Below are 21689 nucleotides of genomic sequence, written 5' to 3' on the forward strand. Positions count from 1 at the left end.
GCTGGTGCTGGCAAACGGTGGCACTAGCCATGCTAAAGCCCCGTGTGAGGAAAGCAAACACAGAGAAAGGACACCCGAGGACCAAGGATGCATCTCTCAGTCACTGCTCTGTGAGATCTGGAGGCACAATTAGTGCACCTCGCTTAAATTAAACTCTGCTAATATATTCTCCAGCTCTAAAACATGGCAGAAGAAAGACAATGTGCAGTTTCTTAACTGTTTCACAGAGGTATTTCATTATCTTGCCCTGCGTTTTCCCATCACTCCAACTCTCCCACTGCTGTTCCTCTGGGATATCCTTGGTGGCTTGTTCTCCGCTCCCATGCCATGCTACGAGCCAGCCCTTAGGCACTGCCCTGCGTGGCACAGCAGGCACAATGTGTCCTGTACAGCCTCCCTCCTTTCTGACAAGGTTTTTAAACCAAAATACTAGCGTGCCTTCTGGATATATGTTTGTAGAGGATGATAGGAACCTTGAGACATTGCCCTCTGCAGCAAATGTTCCTTTGCAAGTCACTGATTTTGCAGCAATTTAAAGGCAGCTGGAATAGCCCAGGTTTGGGATGGCTTTTGCAGGTGCACAGCTGGCTCTGGCCACGTTCTGCAGAAACACACAGCTGGCTCTGGCCACGTTCTGCAGAAACACACAGCTGGCTCTGGCCACGTTCTGCAGAAACACACAGCTGGCACTGGGCTCATCAGGGCATCACAGCCGACCATGTGCTGGGAGCCTTTGAGGGCAACGCTGCTGAGCAGCGCGGTACGTCTCGGCATTTCCAGCTCTCGACTCTTCTGCCCTTGCCATGAAATAGTCCCTGAAGCAACAACTCTGGAAGGCCAATTAGCTGCTGATGAAACAACCACAAACAAATTGCTGTTTGGATTCTGTCACTCGAACACGGAGCAGCTTGGGACAAGCAACATGCTTGGGAAATGATGCTTAACGGACCTAGGATTTATTTTTCTTTTTAATAGGGAAATCACATCAACCCCTCTTCCAGCTCTGCTTCCTTCTCTTTTTAACTATTTCTCTAATCCCAGAAAAAAAGCTTTTTATTATTATTAGAATTATCATGTTGGTTTAAGAAGTAGCCAAAATCTTTCATTCACGTATATGCATATGCACACATGCATGAGGAACAAGAAAACTCATTTACCTAGCTGATGCCAACTTTTAATTAATCATTACGAGCATTAATACAAATACATAAATGTCAATTGGCAGATTTAAACAAACTGTTGCACAAGTGAAATTTGGCAGAGGAGTTTCCCACAGCTGATGCTGAAGAAATGAAATAGGAGAGAGAGCCTAAACCACACTCGCACAGCTCCAGGAGCTCTGGTTTGATGCAAGGGAAGGTACGACATACGGTATAATTGCTTTTGTCACAGCTGCTCTTACCCTGCTCTTTAATAACTGAAGATTGGCTTCAAGTATGGGGCACGGACATACTGGTGCAGACCAAGACGGGAGGCTCTTGTGCACAGGCAGCCGTTCTCACTCCTGTTTGAACCTTACATGTCTTCGGCATGGAGACACTCTGCGCTGCCAACACCCAATGCAACCTCTCTTTTTTTCCTCCTTTGAAAAGCTCCCTCACAGCATCCGAACAGGAAAGCTGAAGCCCCAGGGAGGGACTTGGGTGCTGTAGCTTTTGCTTGAAATACAGCATCACTGGCGCAGCACATGTAGGTGAACTTCTGCAGCACGCAGTTCATTAGGCATTCACACGTGAAATATACTTCCACAAAATTTTGGACAGTCAGCACATATAAAATAAGATGGAAATAAAAAAAATTAAAATAAAACAACGAAAGAAAGTCCTGAAAGTCACTGTGCATGTCAGGAGTAATTTATTTTTATATCTATAGTTGAACATTGTGACCGTTCTCCCGAAGTATAATGTCAAGAGAAAAATAATTCAAGCTTGTGTTTCCCGCCTCGAGCTCAGGAGTCCCCAGCTGACCTTGGGGCAGGAAGCGCTCCCCAGGCTCAGGCTCACTGTGCTAACGAGGGATTCCGAGCTCCTGAAAAGCAAGGCGGTGGAGCTGTAACGGTGGAGGTGGGAGGAGGGCTGTGGGGAGCCTGTGCCGCTGACCCACTCTGCTTTCCAAGGAGGGTATCAAGCAGACCACTGTTAGGACTTCTTAGATCATTAAAGATTTCTTCTCCTCTGCACACACTGGAAAAGGACAGCCAGCAGCAAGACGCATGTTTACCCTCTATTGGCAGCTGGCGCACATCTTTGCTCCGGTTTACTCTTTTCTCATTAATCAACCTTTTTTTCCCCCCTCTTTAACTTAAGTGCATAAAATAAACTGCAGCAAGACAATTAAGCCACCACGACATATTTCCAACATAATCACGCAGCTTTTTTTGCCCCTAAACTTAGCAGCATAATTACCAACGATGTGTTCCTGCACTTGCTGTAACACTGCCGAAGGATGCGCTGAAGACGGGAGGATAAAGATATCTGATTAAAGAGACTTCTCTGAAGCCCCACGGCAGGTAGAGAGACATGAATAATTCACAGCGTGAAAAGTAAAGGTGAATAGCAAAACTATCTTGGGTATATCATAGAGAATGTAGGTGTATGATCATAAACATCTTATTAAAAGCAGAATTGGGGAAGAAGAGGGAAGAAGAGGGAAGAAGAGGGAAGAAGAGGGAAGAAGAGGGAAGAAGAGGGAAGAAAGATTGATTGACTCCAGAAGCAGCTATGGAGAAGAGAGAGTAAAAATTTGTTTTGCAAAGGTATTTAGAGGCCAAACCTCCATTAATCTCAAAGGAAGTTTAAAATTTTGATTCTAAATGTTTCAGAGAATTGGATTTACTTCAAGTGCACCCATCTAAATACTCAGCTTTTATTATCCCACCACTATCTCTGTAGATCAGTTCTGTCTCTCCTCACAACCTTATTGCTTTTGGTTTTTGAGATCAGTCTAAAAAACATATCTGACTGACTCACAATTCCTCCTCTGTTGCTTCTGGCTCGAGCTAAGTGTGGGATTTCAGTGCCGGCTATGTCAGCTTGGTCCATTCCCTGCTCCCGCAGGCAGGGATCCCACCTTCAGCCCATCATCACTGCTTCAGGGAAACAGATCCTGCTGTTGCCTGCACACTGTATTTCACCCTTTAATTCGTGTCTATTTTCTGCTTTGACCAGTTTCTCTGTGCCCTGCCAAACACTCTGTCTCCCCTCTTAGAATAAGTCTCCTTGAGCAGTGCTTTTTTCCTTCTGTAGCAATCGCTTCCCACTCACCCCTTTATTTTTCTGGACATTTGTAACAGAAACAGTAGAATAACAAGGACAAATTCTTTGTCTACTGTACATTACCATGGGCTACATGCCTGGTGCAGAGGTCAAGGACAAACTCATTTAATTGTTTGACTTTTCAGGCACAGAGCCAACACTGCCCAATAGATGTTATTTGCCACTACCCTGAAAATAGTTTCTTTGTTAAAGAAGGAGAAGGTGAAAAACCCCTACTGGCATATTCCCTCAGACACCATGCAGGGTGGGCAGCGTACCATCCCTACCTCCCAGACTGGCTCAGTGCATTCATTTCCCATAGAGCTGCACAGGCAGGAGCATCGCTACAAGCATCGCTACCAGCGTTGCTGCCCACAGAGCAGCATCAGCTCCCACCAACACCAGGCACAGCACAGGGCCCCCCGTTCATTCACCTCCTCCCTCCCTGAGCACGAGGCAGCTGCTGTTGCATGCTCATCACCAGGGTATTTCTATCCTCTGTACCATTTCTCAGCCTCTCTCTCCAGCTGCTTCTGCACCTCTGAGAGCTGGCCCAGGCTAAGCCGGGCTCTGAATCAAAGACCTTCGCTGATTCTTGCCGACCTTCCTTCCTGTGCTCTTTACATGTGATTCTTTTTAAATATCAAGATCTCGGCCCTCATCTTCAAGGCACTTAATGATCTGAGCTCTGAATATCTATAAAATCATGCAGAGCTCTGTGAGGGTGGTAGTTACAGCTCCACCTCTCTTGTACCTACAGTAATGCAAAAAAATCAGATTTGTACTTGAGACTGGACTTTTCCAGCTTCCAATACAAAAATAAATGCTTACTAGAAGCCAGGACCATTGCAAAGTTTACTCCTTCTGCTCCAGAAACACAGAAAAGTTTATTAATTTAAAAGTCTTCAGAGAAAGAGGGATTTAGTGTTGTCATGAGCAAAATCCAAATGTGCCAAGCCTTGCTGAACACCCAATTTTCTCTTTAGAAACCAAGTCAAAGAAAGGCTTATCTGTATTGCAAAATGAAAGCATGCCTGTAATACCATATAAAATCTGTATGCTGGCTTAATACTGCCACTGTAGGTATTGGCAGCAAAACATGGTGGCACAGGCCTCTATATGTATGTTAAAGCACTCTACATACTAGATATAAGATTCATGGCTTAACGTGTTGGTATTCTAGTTGTCTGCCCTTCTAGTCCTCCCTCAGAAATCACTACCCCTGTGTTTCAGTGCTCCTGGGCTGGAGACACTCAATGAATACATTTTTCAAGGTCCAGAGCATTTAAATTAAAAAAACAAAACAAAACAAAAACAAAATTGGAGGATGGTATCTTCTTATAACATCTCTCCACCCTAACTGTCCACCTGGCTAACGCTGGTGACTCAGAGCAGGCTGGCGTGCTTGAATTTGCCACCCAGGCACTAAGAGGTCCCAGCACCAGCTCCTGCTCTGCAGCGGCCAGGAGGCAGCTCAGCCCCGGCCCCCCACCACCTGCTGACTCTGGGTCCTGGTCACCCACGGGACTTTTTCAGGTTCCCAGCATCTCCTAATAGCTTCCTAAAGTGCATGTTTGCTTTTCTGTGGCACTTTGAGGCCGATGTGTGAAAACACCTTTATTACTGTCATTTGCTCTTAATTATGATTCCTACTTTGTTTTTTCCACTGGAGATAACGGCAGTTTGTAGCAACCTACAGAAAAGAGTGTGATCTCCTCAAAAACATTAAAGAAAAATCCATACTATACTTGAGTGAAATTATCATTTTTCTCTTAAATGTAGTTGGCAGCAAATCAAAAATGACAAACAGAGCTTCGAAAATGAAGGTGTTTTGTATGTTCAAGAGAAAGCTGGAAACAACAATATAATGTTCATCGTGTTTACATTACTTGTATGCATATAAAAATGTAACGATTGCTCGTCCAAAGTGATGGCCTCCCAACAGTATAGCCACTTGATTTAGGCAACCTATCGACCAAATGTCACACTGGCCTCGTCATCAGAAGTCATCTAGTCATCAAAAGGCTTTACAGAGTTAAATCGTCATTCAGCATGATGGATAAAATCAGGAGTGTTTGTGTTTTCAAGTCTGCCAGTAAGAAGATTATGACATATATTTGATATGAAATACATTAGAGAACACAATTTCAGTTTTCAACAAGCAACAAGCTGCAGATCAGCATGACCCTTGCACGAATCTTCGTCTTTCTGTCCCTGCATTCTTTGAACAGTTTTAATATTTCCTCCGTCTCACTTACTTCTGACAAGAAAGCAAGGCAATACAATTCTTGGTGACTTTAAGGAGTATGCAGGTCTTCAAGCACAACTAATTGTACAGATGATAAAAGAAGTAGGTGTTTACCAAAAGCAAACCAAACCAGACAAGAAACTTGTCTGGTTTGAAAACTGAAGTACGTCAAGAGAAACGTGTATGAACTTCCCCTCAGTTTTAAGGTGTCTGCGTCATAAAATTTTCAGCAATTTCCAGACAGAGCTGGAATACTCAGCAACATAAATTCAATCAGAGGATCTTATTCAAGACAGGTACAGCAGCAGGCAGACCTGCTTCAAAGGGAGCCTCCAGCTCCACTTACAGATTTGCCTAGCACAGCTGACCACAAAGTACTTTATGAAACTTTTATCTTAGCCATGGGTAGAGTTGGTGAGCCTGAGGTACCCACGAAGGAAACGGCTTAGCTGGACAAGTGAGAGCTTCTATACCAAAAATCTGTACATGAACAAACACAGTACAAGTACATTCATTTTTAGTACACAACCTTTCAACACCTCCACAACCCTATTAATCCCTAGGTGTGAAGGATCAGATAAATGACGCCTGAACTGATACCTAGTAATTCCTGATAAACGCCAGTTTTTTCCATGAAACATGGCTGGGAAGGTGTGTTCAGGACCCCGTGGTGCTGCACAGCTGGCAAGGGCTGGCTGGCACCCCCTCTCCATGGCTGTGTGCACCCAGGTCAGGCAGCGGAACAACCGGTCCAGCCCCATCACAGCATCTCACTTCCATTAACAGAGCTCCTGACTTCACAACGACAGTACTGTAAGAGGAATTTCACATTATTAGGAAAGACGTTCACAATTTCCTATGAAAATCTGATCGCTTTTTGATCGTGATTTGCAACACGTATATGTGAATCTAAATAAAGCCACAAGACTTCCTCCAGCCTTTGGGAACAGCATTGCCCCTCATCTCACGACAACACACACATTTACATGACAGTGAATAAACCAGTTTTATCACACAGTACAGCATAAAGCATCCTCGGAGGCTTCAGTCAACGAGGCTTCATGGAGCAACTATCCAAAAGATAACCTCATTATCACTGTGATGCTTGTGAATACCACTGGCATGGGAAATTAAAAGCCCAAGGATGTTTCAGAAAGTTGCCTTTTGTATCATCAAATGCAAAGCTACTGCCAATTGCCAGACCGAGTAAATAGGACCTGAAATACTCTGAATACATTCGTAATTAGCTAAAGCAAATGTCATAGAATTTGAGCCAATTTTTTAAGGGTCCCCCATTTCTATGCAGTATGGAAAGCATGGCTTGGTTGGAAGTACGCAAATATACAACATATGCTTCAGTAATATAATCAGTATAAACATAAACACACCTGTTAATGTCTGATCCACCAAATTGGTTGCCATGAACGTCACCGCCGGTGCAGACACAGCAGTTACCCGGGTGACTTGCGTCGGCATCAAAGGACCCACATGAGCATCCATTCTGGAGGCAGAACCTGCATTCAAACCATAAGGAAACCTTTTTTTTTTTTCCAGTAAATAAAAATGTCTTTAAAAAACTCACTTTTTTTTCAGCCTTATTTCACAGAATGCTCTTTTAACCTCCTGCTAAACATTTCTCTCTTACCCGTTTGCATGGTTAAAACAATAGGTTTTGTGTTTAGTTGAATTACTGGTCTAGTCTGGCCATGACGTCCATTGATTCTCAGCAAACAAGCATTGGTGGAAATTTTAAATTAATAAAAATGTGGCCCTCAAAATAAGAATTTGCAAGGATAAATTAATGCTTTCAGAACAGATTACAGCAAGATCAGTTTTCTTATTTAAGACTAAATAACTAGACACCTCTAGTTTCTACCGTTACTCATCACAAACTCTTTGTGTCCCACTCCATCCATGGGAAATTATTTTGCCGATAATTTAAAACAGCAGCTTTATCCAAGGGAATCACAGTCTGCTCAGACAATTCACAAAGTGGAAAATCACTAAATTGCTCATATACGTTATTCATGATAAAGTAGTAATCCAGGTCTGCTGCTAAAACTATGCTAATTAAACCAGGGTACTTAATCCTTGAGAATTCGTGGCTATTGCTGAATTTGAGGTCAAACCTTGAACATTAGTTTTCCATTAACTGTGTGCGAAACCTTTTTTCAGAAACTGAAAGACCCATACCACATCATCTCATTTCAGACGTAAATTCAGGCGTCCCATCAGCAGTCTCCATATCCTGTTTACAAGCCACCATTTCAAAACTGACCTGGCAGTAGGGACGTATCCCTAGTTTAAGGCAGACTCTGAGAATAACATCTTATTTCCCAAGCACGATCCGAGCTGCAGAATTTACTGCCCTTTCGTTTCACTTACTATTCTTGTGCTATCAAACAGTTCTCATCCCAACTCCTTTGTATTTCGCAGTCACAGGGATCATTTCTGGAACCTTCACTCTGTTAGAAAAAACTCACTCGCACGCTATAAACCTCTTCATTGATTTTTGTTCCTCAGATTCCAGGTGCCAAAGCAGATTATTAAGCGTAACTCCCACCAACATGGGGACACTGGTTGCTTTTTTGAATGCAACTATAACAACATTTTATCATTAAAAAGGTCACTTTTTCTTCCTGAAGAGTAGAGTCTTGGGTATTGCCTGGGCTAGCAATAACATGAGAGGGTACTTCCTAATTGCTTTGAGATGTGGACCAGCAGAGCTGTCCCAGCCGGGGCAGAGGTACCTTCCCCTTCTGCAGCCAGAGCTGTACAATGCATCCCGCCTACAGGCACTTGAAAAGGCACGAGGCATTCAAAAGTGGGGGTATTTTAGCAACAATAACAACGATGGTGCTAATTATGCTAATGAAGCATGCATTTTGCTGTCAGGCAGACATATATTCTATTGAATATAATCTGAATTACCTGTATGAGTAAAAATATGCATCATGAAATTCACGGTGATTTTTCCTCCTCTCTCCTCCCCACCTCGTCTCCCACCCCAATGACCAGGGAAGAGCAGTGGAAGCCAGAAACTCTCCAAGAAAAGATTAATATGAGTATTTTGTAGTAGATTGTTCAAATGAAGAAGAAAGTAGAAACTGGGACTACAGAAAGCCTAAAGAAAATCCAGTTTACACCATTCAGAGACTGCCCGGCAGCATGTCCATGAACCCGCCATCTGTTTCTGACTTCACCCTGAATCCCTAAGCCCAGAGGTTGCTGTAATGTACAAAGGTCTCTGGTGAAAATTGAAGATAACAGTGCCATTTTAAAGGGCTTCCTGGTGGTCCAAGCAATGTTAAACATCTGCTTTTGCCCAATGGGAAGCAAGAAGTCCACAATTACTACTGAAACAGGGAAAGCCCATGTCTTCTACCTGGACCTGGTGACATTCTCTACAGAAATACAATTCCAGTGACTGCAGGGCTATTTTCTTTCCTAGCCAGCATGTTTTCAAAGCTGTCATTTTAATGCATTTTCTCATATCACCAATCACGTGTTCCTGAAGCAGACTGGAATTCAGGCTATCACTGGACTTTGTGGGATTCACCCTCAAAACAGGTGAAGAAGAATTTAAAACACAGTACATAATTTTAATCAAATTCCAATTTTTTTAATAATCTTTTACAACGACAGAAATGGATATAAAATTACACATCTTATGACAGAAAACATTTTATAAAATTAGAAAGTCATATTCCTATAAAGGGTTAACATGGCTAAAGAACCACTCAGGGAAAAGTAAAGCTTTGCCAAAAAATAATCTTAGGAAAAAGCAGGAGGTTCATGAAGCTTTAGGAGTTGGGGCCAGAACACCAAGTTCACTGAATGTTCAATAATACATTTGCATGACACCAACTTGCTATTAGCTAGGGTGTTTTTACAGACATTACTTGGTAAAGGATGATTTATTAATTTTAAATGCAAATGAAACACCTCAGAAAACCATGACCCACATCCAGCAAGGAAAAAAGAATTAAGTTTCCAAATGCGCTGAATGGAACAACCGGGAGGACAACTGCAATTTTTCTATATGAACAAGTGGAAGAGGATGATTAGCCCCAATCATCCCAGTGGAACCCCCCATTAACCTCCTCTTCACCTCCTCCCCTCAGAGGACCTCCACACCCTCACAACTCAGAGCAACGTATAAACACAGCATCACCTCTTTTCAGGAGCTGGCAGCATTATGCAGCGCAACCCCTGAACTTTGGGCTTCACGGACGCAGGATCAAGCCTCAAGAGAACTGAAAAGTCACCTTAGATGAGTATTTTGCAAACAAACAACATTTGCACCATACACCCAGGAACATTTTCATGTGCACATATATCCATATGCACAGGAAGAACCACCGGCCCCACCGCTATTGTACATCAGTATATCACATCCCTACATTTTTATTTTGGTGCCCTCCTCCTAAGAGGTTTGAAAATCATAAGAACGTAAGAAGCACATTTTTATGGGCTTCTTCCTACACTTCAGCCCTCACCTGCACCTGCAGTACAGCCCTCCTAGGACAAGGATTAATTAGGAAGCCACCATCATGCCAGCCAGCTAGTGGAAGGGGAAGAAAAGAGGGAAGGAGAGGGCAGTGCCAACGTCTCCCAGGCCCAGCGGAGGTTCATACAGGATAGACAACGGAGAAGACCACATGTCTCAAGGCACATGTAAAAATACATACACAAATCACAGATTTTCTTCAGCAATAACTCAGGTGTACATGTACATGGGTGGTGCCCTGTCTGAACTGGTGAGAGCCCTTCATGTTCTTGCGGCGGTCTAGAACAAAGCAAAACAGGTACCAAGAGATGCTCCTAGATCATTAACATCAACAGAGCAGGGGGAGGAGAGGGGAGAGAGCAACAAGACCTCTGTGGTCCACTAACTGTCCCAACAAAGCAGCTCCGTGCCATTCGCCTGCTGGTCTCCTCCCCGGGACAGCAGTACAGGCTACCTGGGGGGCACAGGTAGCAAGCAGCTGCAAGAAAAACACCAGAAAAGGAAAAAATTTATTATTTCTCCCTTTCTTTTTTGCCATTAAGTCAGGATAAGAGAAATTCCTGCAAGACATGATCAGTAGCGTGATAAAGAAATTACCCTGCAACGCACTGTGATAAATTTAATCCATATTTGCTTTGATGAAATAATGATAAATAAAGCATTTATGGAAGACGAACAGGTCAGTGTGATGTTTGTTGTGTTACCTACAGCACAATAATGTAACTGGAGGCACTTGTAACTTGGCCATCTCTGACAAGACAGTGACCCATTTTCCAGCTTGAGATGATGTTTGGACCTGACGCAACGACAGTTTCTTTTTTCTGCTTCTGTCAAAGCCCCTGGCAAAACTATTAATTTTGATGATCTCTCTGGATATAAAGAAACGCTGAGGAACCATCAGTTCCAACACTGAAGTCTAAGGTGCCTCTAATTATATGGAACAATCCACACAACAGCAGACTCACAACAGCCCCTCCAGTTTTACGGAGATGCCCAGCAGGACACAACACATGAACGGACTGAAATTCTGGTTTCCATATCCCTGGAGACCATTTCTTAAGCTAGGATTTCCATCTGTAACTTAGATGTACATTACTACACAATTAATTCCATGAGTAATATTTTATAGAGCAAGAGTTGTTTGGGTGGTTTTGGCTTTTCAAATTAATTTTAATGACAACAAAAAGGACACTTTCATCCTATCGCTTCCAGAGTCATCAGAGACAGATTAAAATGGTATTTCATCATCTGGTCTCTTCTGATTCTGGCGAGGTATGTGCACATGAATGCCTTGCTGTCTACAACCATATACTCGGAAAAGGCTATGCAGCTATTCTGAATTTATCCAAAATGACCACCTTTGAGGATAACAACAAATCAAAAAATACTGGAGATGAGCATGGCCAGGAATCTCTGGCTTGTCTTTTTCCACCTTCAAATTTGCAAAGGGGGAAAGGTTCACACCTACAGGTGTGAACCTGTGCCACCAAACGGGCTCAGCCCAGGTCCCCTCCTGCTGCTGAAGATCTCCCCAGGGGGACAGGCTTGTCTCAGGCAGTCCCACACTTTCTGGACAAGCTCTTTGAGAAACGATGAGCTGATCCAAAACCTGCCCCCGAGCACGGCCAGGCATCACAGCTCACACCACCGCCATTTACTGGGGGGCTGCGTTACCGTGCAGGGAAGAAAATCACACACGACTCCAAAAAACGCCACCGATCCCATCCCACCGCTGCTTCCCATGCTTGCAGGAGCCTGCTGCGCCGGGACTCCAGCCACACAGTGTATGAACCATACATGGGCTACACATGCAGACACTTGAAGGTTCACCCCCAAATACTGAGGTTTAAAGGGACATCACATAGACGTAAGCATCCATTAGGGTATGCACATGAATTTCAGTACACAAGCAATTCTCTACATCCAAAATGGGAATAATTTTCATAATATGCTTAATTATCTCCCCATAGTTATGACATATACCACTTGAGATGAGCTCTGCTCATTTTGTTACCACAGTGTATGCTGCATGTTGAAGCGTGACTTTCCATTATATAATTTCAACTGCTTCTTTATGTTGATTTATTATCACATTCAGAAACAATAAAATTATCAGTGCATCTTTTGATGTGATGGAAGCAATTAGATCACAGCTTCCATCCATACTGGAGTCAAGCATATACTTATATACACACATATATATATTATTTCATACATGCAGATTGAGTTCAACTGCTTAGTTTAATTATATCTGATGCTCACCAAATAAGCGTGAATGATTTAAGGCAATCATAACCTTTAAGGAATAAATATTTATGCTTTCTAGTTCTTCGTGCTCATAAAAAGCAGTCTTTGCAATAGATGGATCTGGAGTACAAATAAACTCTGTGGATTGAGTTTAATGTCATAATGCAAGGTAAGCTTTCAGTATGAACTGGAGTCAAGCATATACTTATATATACACATATATATATTATTTCATACATGCAGATTGAGTTCAACTGCTTAGTTTAATTATATCTGATGCTCACCAAATAAGCGTGAATGATTTAAGGCAATCATAACCTTTAAGGAATAAATATTTATGCTTTCTAGTTCTTCGTGCTCATAAAAAGCAGTCTTTGCAATAGATGGATCTGGAGTACAAATAAACTCTGTGGATTGAGTTTAATGTCATAATGCAATATAAGCTTTCAGTATGAACTGAACATTACCTGGGCTGGACTAATACCTAAACATGAACCGCAAAGAACCTAACACCCACCCACCCACCCACTGTGCATTTCACGATTAAGTTTAGGCAAATTTTACTACAAAACAATACTGAGGAAGGGGAGGATAAAAGTGATCTTTTCTATGAAGTTTCTGATTACTGTTAGAGTCAAGGAGCCCTGACTAGCAAATTGTGCATTTTGAGAACATCTGTCCATTTTTAAGATTATTTCAGTGCAGACGCATTTTACTGTCGCTTACAAACACAAGTGACCTACGTCTCAATTTAACTGCAAGGAGGACATTACAAGGACAAAGGAGGACAACAGCAGATGAGTGGAAGGTTCAGAAATCTGAAGATCCTCTGCAAGTGATACACCGCCCTGATTTGCATCCCTGATGAGCAGATGCTGATTTGCATCCCTGATGATGGAACCCAGAGCAGAGAGCTGGGGTGCCTGAGGCTCTGCTGCTGGGGCTCCCCTGCCTCTGTGCATGGGGGTCTGGGGGCTCCAGGTACCCGCCTCCAGCTTGCTGGTCCCCACAGCCACACTGCCAAGCACACCTCAGGAGCGGCTGCATGCCACCGGGAGCAGAGCAGAAGGACCATGCCGGGCACAGCTCCTGCGTTGGAGTCACTCCTCCAGCTCAGCAAACCCTCCTGCAGCAAAATCCTTCTCAACGTGAGTGGAGGGCACAGCCGGCAAACAGCCCAGAGCCAGGGCTCAGCTCCCCACCTGTCCCAGCTTCAGGGCAGGATCAGCTTCAACCCCCAGGAACGTTTTCTCCACTCTCTGCTCCTGGGCAAGGGTAGCTCAGGGAGGCCAAGTCCCACAGCTGCTCTGGCTGAACTGGGAATGGTTACAGATGCTCTGGCCAAACTAGGAATGGTTATAATGGTCAACCCCGTCACCCGGCATGTCTGAACTGGCATTTTTACGCTGTTCCTTAAGCACCTGAAGAAGAGAATGGGAAATTCCCCATCACATAACCGACCAACTGTGCGTCACCTCCAGCAGAAACCACCACCCCCAGGCATGCACCAGGAGTCAAATGAAATTAGATAGTAGATTTTTCCTGCACCAGACAACTAACTTTTCCACCTTTGTTATTTCTAGCAAACAGTATTTAAAGGCTATTTCTTTTTTTACCCCGTACCATACAGACAGCTCACTGTTGCTAGCTCCCTCCTCTACTTGCTCGTGGCCAAAACAGACCTCAGGAGAGAGAGCAGATACATTACTGACGCTCGTGACCCAGTTGAAAGGGATAGGACAGATTTTCAGGGCAAAACTGTTCTTTATAAATGTTTACTCTGTGCCTCAGCAGACCCATCGGCTCTCATCACTCCATTACACAGCGCATAGATGTTAACGACCCGCACTAACAGGAGTCATGCTGCCCACAGCAAAATAACGTGACTGGTCCTGGGCCACTCCGTAGCTGGCTACAGCAGTGGAGGTTTCTTGCTCTTGCTGTTAAGTTGTAATTCTTACCTTTTCCAATTAAACCATGGCACTTCCAACATTATCTTAAAGCTAAGTTAGCAAGGGTTTAAGCCTAATTTTCCTTAGTGTGATTCAAGAAGCCTTTAACAGCACCGCACCCAAAAGAACAGGGGCCACGTAATTTATTTTAACGTATTCATCTTGAAAATATGACCATGAATAGCATGGTCCTAATCTTACCCCCAGTGAAGTCAGCACAAGTCTCTCTGTTGAGCTTTATGGGCACTGAATCACGCTCCTGAAACCAAAGCTTTTCTTCCTGCAACACGTTTGCGTCTTGCAAAGTTACTCTTTATGCCATGGGACAAAAGATCTTAATGCATTATTGAACAGCATAGTCTGTCATTCATATTTATCTTAGCTAAATATATCTCAGAACTTGTTTTTATTAATGGCTTTATAAGACTGCCTCACAAACGGCATCAACTGTAAGAGCACAACGTGCCCAGGTGACGGCAGTGGCACTGGGCACATCGCACGCAGAGCCAACGCAGTGAGGCACTCAGCCTACGTCAGAATCAATCAGGATAACATTTGTAAGAATTTCTAAAATTCAACTACACGATCGAAATACTTGTTTGGTGAGAAACCCACAATGAAATAGGAAATTGTGTTTCCTGCAGAGAAGGAGTGGAGGGATGGAGGGCCATCGCCACGCTGAGGGCAGGGCGCTGCAGGGCGGCACTGCCCATGCGGAACTGCTCTCCGTGTGCCCGAGGTGCTTACAAAGGTCTGCGGCTGCTCTGAAACGACCAGCTCCCCTGACACTGGGCTTTACAGACCCAGCTGCAGGGCAGGTGATGCTCTGCTCGCTGCGATGCTGTGCACCAAAGACAGTTACTCCTACACTCGCCTACGTGGAAGCTGTGTGGCTACAGCAAAGCAGCACCTCAGCTGCAGAGTTCCCCCTGACCCACCGTTATGTACAGCCACGGCAAGGCTTCACCTTCAGAACAAATGAGTATGGAAATACTGGATGCAAGGGTTGGACCAGGGCAGGAGACTCCCTGCATGGAAACAACCACGTTTGTTCACCTCCCCAGAGAAGTGTGACCGCTGGTTGCTCCCAGCCAATTCAACCAAACCACAGCCACGGCCGCCTGTGCTCCACATAGACACCAGCCACCGCACCTGGTGCAGAACAGGATGCTCCAGTGCCCAGCAATGGCCCAGCATGCACCACCATCCTGTTCAACAGTGAAAAAAAGGCTGAGGTTCTCATTTCAAAAACTGAATGTTTTTCATACACCTAAAAACATCCCTATTCCATTCATCTTTTTCATCTTTTCTCATCTTTTATGACGTACTTCATAATTGCCTGTAGTTACATATTTGTTTCAAAAATACGAAAACCACATTTAACTGAAGCACTCTTTCTGTACCATTGGGATTAGATGGTTAAAGAGGAATATAAACCAGAGGCATTTTTGAGAATATTAATCCTGTTTCACCTGAAATAATCCAGCCAGGAATAGTTTTTAAAAAACTCACTAACTCAAACTTTGCCTATCCATCTACTGGTTTGCACACCTTATCAGTTACAAGAAATAACGTATAAAACTGAACCATCACCCTTCTTCATAAGCACAATCTCTCCCATGCCCTTGGTAAGAACATCCACCGGTTCATCCCCAGTGAAGGGTACCCAGGACAAGCAAGCCAGGCCACCATCACCACACACTCACGCATGCAAAGATAGGGGAATACTTTCATTAACACTATATACAAAAATGGTTGGGGTCATAATTGATCAAGATACCTACTGAGCATTAGGAATTACAAGTCATCTAAGTGATTTCAATACCATGTAACTTCCATTCCAGCAGAGCAACCCCAGCAGGTTCCCACAGACCAGGACCCACCCGCCATGGGTGCTGTTCAGGCACACCGAAACCCACCAAAATCTCTATCGGCCCTATTTCCCTTAGCTGGCATACCTCTAGAAGATTGGTTCCCAGTAAAAAACTACAAAAAAAGAATTACTCCTCCTGTTATTTTTCGCTAATAACCATCTGTCTGTATGTGCTTGTCAAATTCTGACCCACCATTAAGAGAAAAGAAAGAAAATAAAAGATATTTATTTTGACGAGGATGAAATGACAGCAAACATGCCCTCAATAAATCACACCGAATAAGAGAAATACAAACTAATTATTCAAAGCGGGAAGGAGTTGCCTGGGAGAAGGAGAAGCTGTGTAAATCTGGTCCCGCAGCCCCCTCTCCCAGGCAGAACTGAAGCACTCCGTTGGGAAGTTGCTGCTGCAGCGATCCATTTCCATCAATCCACCTACTCCAAGCGCAGGTGATAACTCCAGAGAGAAAGCACTGCACCAAAATGGCACCTTCTGGACTGTCACCACAACGGGGAGAGAAAACACCTCTCCAGCACGGTACCCCAATGCCCGCCCACTGTGTAGGAAGAAAAATGGGGAGGAGGTGGTGAAACACTGATGACAAACGATGCCCTCCCCTCAAGAGGATGCTGCTGCTGCTGGTACCTACTCCCTGCTTGCAGGAGCCAGGCTCCAACAGCTGTCCTGCGACCCACACAGGGAGCAGAGAGCGGGCAAAGCATCTGAACAGTTTTGCTGGTTCTCACCAGGTTTGTAGCCTTGGCCTCTGCGGGGGCAGCTGGGAGCCCCCCTGCCCCCGGGGCTGGAGACACTGGTGCCTCACAGGTACCCGATGCCTTCGCTGTCGGCGCAGCAGGCTGTTACCCACGCTTGGGAAACAAAAGTAAATGCCATCAAGCCAGTAGTCCAAGGATGGCAGGAACCTGCCAGAGCTGCTCTTCAAATGACTTAGTAACCATGATTGTAACTTTCTGAAACAGTGAAGCATGTTTCTTCAAAACAACACTTTCAGTGTATTTTAAGTCTGTAACAAATGCTCTATGGCAAGCCCTCTTAGCCTCCTGCATTCTGCTCATTTCAGAAGATTCTCCCCCCCCCCCCATTTTTAAAGCCACACAATGCCCACACTGGGTGAATTAGTCTCTTTTGTTGCCCGTGGGATCCCAGCCCTGCTGTGCTCCCTCCTGGGCGGGCTCGGCAGCTCTGCCTCTGCTGCCTGCGCTCATCCTCACACTGCCAGCCTTGGCAGCTGGACAAATCCAGACTGCTCAAACACAGCCCCTTTTCATGGGCCATCTTAAATCATGCCAAAGCTGAACAGAGGACTTACAAGAGCCATTCTGTACTTGAAACAGAAGTCTCTGAGAGACCTTCAGCTACAAACCCAAATGGGCTCAGGTAAGGAGGTGCCACAGGCTGAGGACTCAGCACCAGCCCCAGTGTCACAAATGCACCTGAATGCACCCAGCCCAGCCTGCACCGACCTGTCCCTGCAGCCACAGGGGGAGGCAGTCAGGGAGGGATGGGGATGCTGCGGCAGCTCCGGGAATCCCCCAGGCTGTCGATAATGCTCCCCTGGCCCCATTACCAACCCAGCAGCTGAATTTTAGAGATGAGGAAACTCACGGGCGCAGTATTTGCTAGAGAGCAGCACTGGGCTGGAGCAGAAGGCAAACAAGCAGTCCTGCCCCGGGAGATCTCGCAGCAGGAAGCCACAGCAAAGCAGGGATGTGCAATGCCCCTTGATCTTATCACAAACCAGCTTTTAAACACAAAAGCTTCATTGCCTGGGTGCATTTCAAATTAATTCTATGATATTTTAATAAAATCAAGACACACCATTAATGTACTTGTTATTTAAAAAACACCTTTAAATCAGGTAAGTTATTTTTCTGCTGGAGACTACTGTCCAAATGGCACCCATCATAAAGTTCACTGACTTAAAACAAGAAAAACTGATGTGCCTTTGCTGTTGAGAGATGGAGATTACACGGAGGTGTTGTTACTGAAAAGCTCTCGTCAGAGCCCACTGGAGTCAACAGAAAGACACCAAGAGCCTTGGAAAGAGGACAGAACTATTTAATGCTTATTCACACCTTAAATAGCTCAGAAACAAGACAACAAATGGAAAATACATTTCAGCACCCTTGTATATACTTAATGAGTGCATACACTCTACCGTATTACAGCACCTATCAATGATGTTCCTGTAGGTACTGTCTATGCTACCAGCCCAGATGCATACACGACAGTTACAGGACACTGGCCGTGCACAGCACGAGCACCAGGCAATCCTCTTCCCGAGCTAATGACAGGCCTGTTCAGACGTCAGAGTTATCCCGTTTAGTCTGCAGGGCTCGGGAGGTCAGCGCTTTCCACTCCCATGAAAACTCTGGGGTCTCCACTCCTGCTGTTTCCCAGCTTAATCTTTTGACTAAGGCAAAGGCCCAGAAGATTTACATTGCTTAACCAGATAAAGTGCAGTGCTGCTGGGCTGACTGCACTGCAGAGGCTGAAATTTGTACAGGTACAAGCTTCCTCGGTGGTGGCAGCTTCCTGCCAGTGCAGCTGGTCTCAGGTGTGGGAAAATGGGAAATTTGCTTCCTTTCCTGTAATATTTTAATTTATTCTAGCACCTTGTTTTGTTCCTGGAACACCAGTGGTTTAATTCCTCTGCTTTGTCAGAAGTTTTATTCTGGCTTGTTTGTATGCATATTCATTACATCCTGCTGTGTACAGACAGGATCACCTTTGGTTTCTAAAGACAGTGAAAATTTTCAGTGGAATAAAGCTCAAGAATGTAATTTTCAAAAGTGTGCCTATGACCAAAGAGTAGAAAACCTATTACAGTATAATTTTGTTGACTTTCAAGTCACTGATGCAATGCTGAAAATCCCACACTCAATAAGAAGCCCAGCAGGTACTCCAAGATAGGCTTATTTCTAAGTCAAATGTGAGCCGCAATGATTCTCTTTCACATCCAAATTGAAATGTAATGAGAATGTATTAACAAAGAGTATTAAATATTCAGTGGTCTTGCTTGCTTGGGAAACGCTTTACCTTAACACTTCCAGAGGGACCCGCAGAGAAATGCTGATGTAAGGCAGGCTTTGGGGTTTGCCCTTTTGATACCATTTAGAAGAATTCCACTTCTGCACGGAAAAAAATCAAACAAAATCCAACGAACCAACCCCAGAAAAGCCTAAAGCGGGAGACAACTTATAAATATGAAATAAAAAGCTAGTATTGAATCTAAACACTCAAAAGAGCTTTCCTCACAGTGGCAGATATAGCTGCTGTTTCCTTTTGTGGTGAGTACCGACAGAAAGGAACAGTTTTGGGAGCAGAGCACATTACTGACGAACTTGCCATCAGTTCCTTATTTATTGTTGATAATAATCCTGAATGCATACAAACTCATGGAGCAGATGAACACAGTGCTGTAAAACTCGTTTACAGAGACGAGAGGAGAAATTCTGGTACTGAGCACATCAAACCCTCCCTTGTCTTCCAAGGGTCAGAATTTTACTCAAAATTTTCCTGGGTTCTGTGGATTTTTCAGACTAAAATCTGTGCTCAGCAAAGGATGGAGCACCTATTAATAACCTAATGGGATATAACATCAAATTAAGAGAAAACATAACAAACCAAACAACCCTTACGTGTACCTGAAAAATAGCCACAAGTGCACCGGGTGTGCTGCAAATGGATAGCTCCTATTGACTGCATGGAGACCCCTGGTTTGAAAGGTGGTCTTAATTCACAAACATGAAAAAAATGTGTTACAGCACTGCATCCATAAGAACACTAACTGTAAAAGGGACACACTGCATCAGAGCAAAGGTCCGTCCCAACCAGCACCCTGCTCCCAGCCACAGCTAATTGCAAATGCTGCGGTAAGAGTGTAGGAATGGAGCAAGGATGTAGTGATAGACAGGGAAAAGGTGTCAGAAAAAACCACAGAGATAGCATAATACTTTTGTCCACTAACATCTCCAGTAACTCTTTTGCACCCATCAAGATAAAACCACACAGAGGCTTTTGCATTGACGAAACTCTTTAGGAAGGAGTTCCAAATATTCTATGTTTTGTTTGTTTAACGTCTGATAACTCTGTGTATTCGTGAGAGGCCGACACTTGCTTACACTCCCCACATCTCCCATGACCTTACAGGTCTCTATCACGTCCTCTCCCACCCTGCCCTTCATCCCTGTTCCAGCTAAAGTGCACAAGGTTGCTTATCGTTCTTCTGGCACTGCCCTGAACACCGTGCAGCCAAAGGGTCATCAACAAACAGGAATCAAAACCTGTATTTAGATAGAGATATATACATACATATATCTGGCTCATTCAAAAATAATCAAACTATTGTAACACTGCCAAATTACAAAACTGGTTTAAAGAAAAGCATGAAACACTGAAGAAATCTTAACCAAATTCCTGGAAACTGCTGGAAGGAACAGAAAATTGAAGAGCAGATGAGTGAAACCATGCAGTAATCAATTCCGCAGCAGCTAACGAGCACATTTACATTGCAGGGCAGGCACGTGCCAGCCTCATCCCATACCTGGAAGATGCTGCCCTCCTGTGTAGACCCGCAGCAGCAGCTAACGAGCACATCTACATTGCAGGGCAGGCACATGCCAGCCTCATCCCGTACCTGGAAGATGCTGCCCTCCTGTGTAGACACAGCCATCGCAACACCGACACCGTGACAGGTAAGAGGGAAAGGTGTCTGTGCCCAACGCAGCATCTACATCACCTTGTCGCTACAGTGGCTGACCGATTTTACAAAATACTCCTCGCTGTCTGAGGCACTGAGCTTAAGGCATTCAAGTCTGAGAGGGATTTGATACTGGGCACTACGCACAGCCCTTGTCTGATTTGAGAAATGCATGTAATACCCAGCTGCTGCTGTGGGTACTTTGGAGCTAACTACTGGGAATGAAAATCCAATGCACAATGCTGCAGGGAAACCACAGCTTGCTTATAAAAATCATTGACAACATTTCACATTTAACTAATTTTTGTTGTTTCTCTAATGTCTCCTGTGGGATTTGGACTTGAATTGAGGGAAAGAAACGGGTAAAGTTCAAAAATCTTGAAAAAGAAGAAGATAACCTAAAGAACTGTGTAACTAGGATTGAGCAGGTCAGGTAAGAAGCATCAGAAGGAACCCACTACCCGATATAAACCAAACCCAGCAGAAAAATGCAGTCTTTCTGCTGGCAAGGAAGGTCAGAGGCAGAAGAGGCCACTGCAGGATGGTTCGGTAATAAGGAAATAGAATAAACCCATATCTGGTCCAATTCTTTCATTATTGAAATATTACTTTGGAGGAATTTGCCTGTTCCCAGCCTCAAGGGCGCTCACCCAGGTGAATGACATCGCCACCAGCTGCGCCAGGACAAGGTGATGCGGACACTTGTCATCCTGCTTTCCCCATGAGGTCCCCCCCTTTGTTCATCTTGGTCCAGCCAAACTGTTGTCAGCAACAGGGAGGATTAGTTTGTACAAATTCCTGGAACATTGTCCTGGTTTCGGCAGGGATAGAGTTAATTTCCTTCCTAGTAGCTGGTACAGTGCTGTGTTTTGGATTTAGGA

The 21689-nt window shown here is 44.3% G+C and overlaps 1 protein-coding gene across 1 annotated transcript in view; it reads right to left on the minus strand.

Moving 5' to 3' along the window:
* Window positions 1–21689, minus strand: part of TCERG1L (transcription elongation regulator 1 like) — a 192248-nt gene that overhangs the window by 31134 nt on the left and 139425 nt on the right. The window contains exon 5 of the mRNA XM_009278130.1: window positions 6891–7016. Coding sequence (XP_009276405.1) covers window positions 6891–7016 — 126 coding nt within the window. The remainder of the gene's footprint in view (window positions 1–6890; window positions 7017–21689) is intronic.

Source organism: Aptenodytes forsteri, unplaced genomic scaffold (assembly GCF_000699145.1).
Source record: "Aptenodytes forsteri isolate BGI_AS27 unplaced genomic scaffold, ASM69914v1 Scaffold15, whole genome shotgun sequence".
Taxonomy (NCBI): domain Eukaryota; kingdom Metazoa; phylum Chordata; class Aves; order Sphenisciformes; family Spheniscidae; genus Aptenodytes; species Aptenodytes forsteri.